Below are 2500 nucleotides of genomic sequence, written 5' to 3' on the forward strand. Positions count from 1 at the left end.
AGAGAGAGATAGAAAGAGAAAGAGAGAGGGGGGGAGGGGGCAGAGGGAGAGAAAGGGAGGGAGAAAGGGAACAGTGAATCAAAAGAATGTTGAATAAAAAGGTATAAGAGAAATGGCTTGTGACACATCGATGAGGTTGTATAATAAAACACATCAGAAGAAGAAAGGGCCTGAGCTATTGCATGTTACTTTCCCCTCGGGAACTGCAGCGTCTTCAGTCCTTGAGAAGAAACACAGCGACCCAGAACATGATATTGAAGATGACAATGCCGATCGGAAGGATAGAGTCCCTGTACCGCCTCAGGAAGCGGTGAGGGATCCTTCTGTGCAATAGGTGAGGGTGTGGGACGTCGCCGGACACGGGGGCGATCCTGATGAGATTTTTGGGCATCGTGGCCGACCGTGAGTCATCCTCTGCCACGAAAATGTGGAAGATGATGTTGATGAAAAGGAGGAAGATGATGTAGAAGAACCAGATGTCAATGAGCTTGACCTCGGAGGTCTTGGGCAGCGCGTTGGTCTGGTTGGCGAAGAGCGTGTAGAGCACGAGCAACGTCGTCAGAGACATGATGGCTCGCACGTTGAGGTCGCTGAACCTGACGAAGAGCGTCGCCCAGCTCACCAGCAGGAGGAGGATGGATGGCAGGAAGGTGGAGAGGATGGCGACGCCCGGGCGCCGGTGGAGGGCGAACTCGAAGGAGATGCGCGTCCTGGTGGAGTGCTTGCCGATTCGTGCGCTCTTCACGGTGTACAGCGCCAGGTCCTCCTGTCCGGTGTAGTTCATGGCGCCCTCGGAGGTGGAGAGGGTGACGTACTCGCCGTAGGTGGATGGCAGGTGGATGTCGATGCCACAGACCTGGATGTCGAAGGGATACGCCAAGAAGCGCAGATCACAGGTGATTACGGCCGTGTAGTGCTGGATGACGGACATCCTGTTCTCTAATCCTGGATATGTGATGTCTAAAGAACAAAGAAGAAAATGGGAAGAAATGTGAATGCTGTCATGATTTTGATTATTTTTTCAGTGCCTTTAGCAGTACGTATTTTATTTTGCTCATTATCATATATATCATATTCATGAAATACCAAAATATATAACAGTTAGATCATCTGCACACAGAAAAGAACATTTTCCAGGAGCATGACTTACAGTTTGAAACGAAACACAGCACTGGTATGGCATGATCAATCAGTAAACATAATGAAACAAGAATGAGAACCGAAACAGTCTTACCCATATCTTGGCTATTGAAGTTGGGGAAGGTAGCATTGTTCACCGTCGTAACGACTACACTCTCTTCAAGGAGTTTGACCTGACCTCCCTCAAGGTTGGTGAACTGATACCTCGGCGTCCACATCTTAGCTGCGTCGGCATTGGTCAGGATGCTTCCTGATTCTGACAAGTGCTTCAGTGTGACTCTGTTGTCAGTCCAGGTCAGCACAACTTCAAACTCTAACGTGATGGCCATATTGATGTCATCGACGTTGGCGATGCGCGTGAGCGTGAGTGACGGTATGAGATACAGGGCAGAGTTGTTGGGTCCGGCTGGTGGGATCTGCCTCTGGTACTCTTCTCCGACGAGGACCATGTCGCAGTCGGCCTCGTCGCTGCCGTCCAGGCAGTCGTAGCGCAAGTTGCAGCGCTTCCCGTGCGCGATGCAGTTCCCGGAACGGCACATGAAGTGGTACTTACTATTGCAGGGAGAGAAACTGAGGACAAGGCCGCTTCCCGGAGGCGTTCCGCATATCTCTTCTTGAGTTGTCCACCGGTGCCTTCCCAAGGGATAGGATTTGAGGGACACGGTCGACAAAGTCGCCAGAGTGCGGTTCTCAGCAACGCTCTGCAGCTTCCATTCCTTCTGCTTCGCATTCCACGTGATCAGCATGTCATAGAACCCACGGAAGAATGGTCTCCCGTCCATGTACCCGTCAGGCCTGAAGCGAGTCTGATGTTCGCTGTCGAAGCAAAGGCCTCGAAGTCGAAGGAAGTCCGAGTGCTGCACCTGGCAGGCGGTGCACCTCCTGTTGGTGTTGGTGCAGTCGGTGTCGATCCAGAAGCCGTCGACCATGAGGCAGGCGCAGTTGTAGATCCTGCCGCCGTGAGGAAACAAGGCACCGAATCGCAGAAACTCCACGGGCTCCTGCGTCGAGAAGTCCCTCCAGACGTCCTCCTCGAGCTCGTCGCTGATGCCTATCCAGGTCTTCCAGGTGCTGGAGGGGAAGCAGACGTCGCTGAAGGGCAGCATTTCTTCCAGAAGCTGCTGGTTGTCCGAGAGTGAGGACGGAGTGGCGACGGTAGCATTGAAGATGTTGCAGAGAGATACTGACTCGGAGATGCCCCTCATCTCCGGAAGCATGAGGAAATAGTGAGACGACGATCTAAAGGGGAAGTGTGGAAACGGGGTATGTTATTTCTGAAAACGAAAGAGAAGAGGCGAAAGGAAGAAAATAAAGGAAAGAAGATAAAGTGGAGCTACTTTGCTTATACGAGCTGCAATAC

The 2500-nt window shown here is 52.0% G+C and overlaps 1 protein-coding gene across 1 annotated transcript in view; it reads right to left on the bottom strand.

Moving 5' to 3' along the window:
* Positions 1-33: 33 nt before the first annotated feature.
* Positions 34-2500, bottom strand: part of LOC122258976 (uncharacterized) — a 16542-nt gene continuing 14075 nt past the window's right edge. The window contains exons 7-8 of the mRNA XM_086554756.1: positions 1235-2379; positions 34-960 (exon numbers count right to left, since the gene is read on the bottom strand). Coding sequence (XP_086410882.1) covers positions 215-960; positions 1235-2379 — 1891 coding nt within the window. The 3' untranslated portion in view covers positions 34-214. The remainder of the gene's footprint in view (positions 961-1234; positions 2380-2500) is intronic.

Source organism: Penaeus japonicus, unplaced genomic scaffold (genome assembly GCF_977035675.1).
Source record: "Penaeus japonicus unplaced genomic scaffold, GWHDUDI00000001_assembly GWHDUDI00000030, whole genome shotgun sequence".
NCBI lineage: Eukaryota > Metazoa > Arthropoda > Malacostraca > Decapoda > Penaeidae > Penaeus > Penaeus japonicus.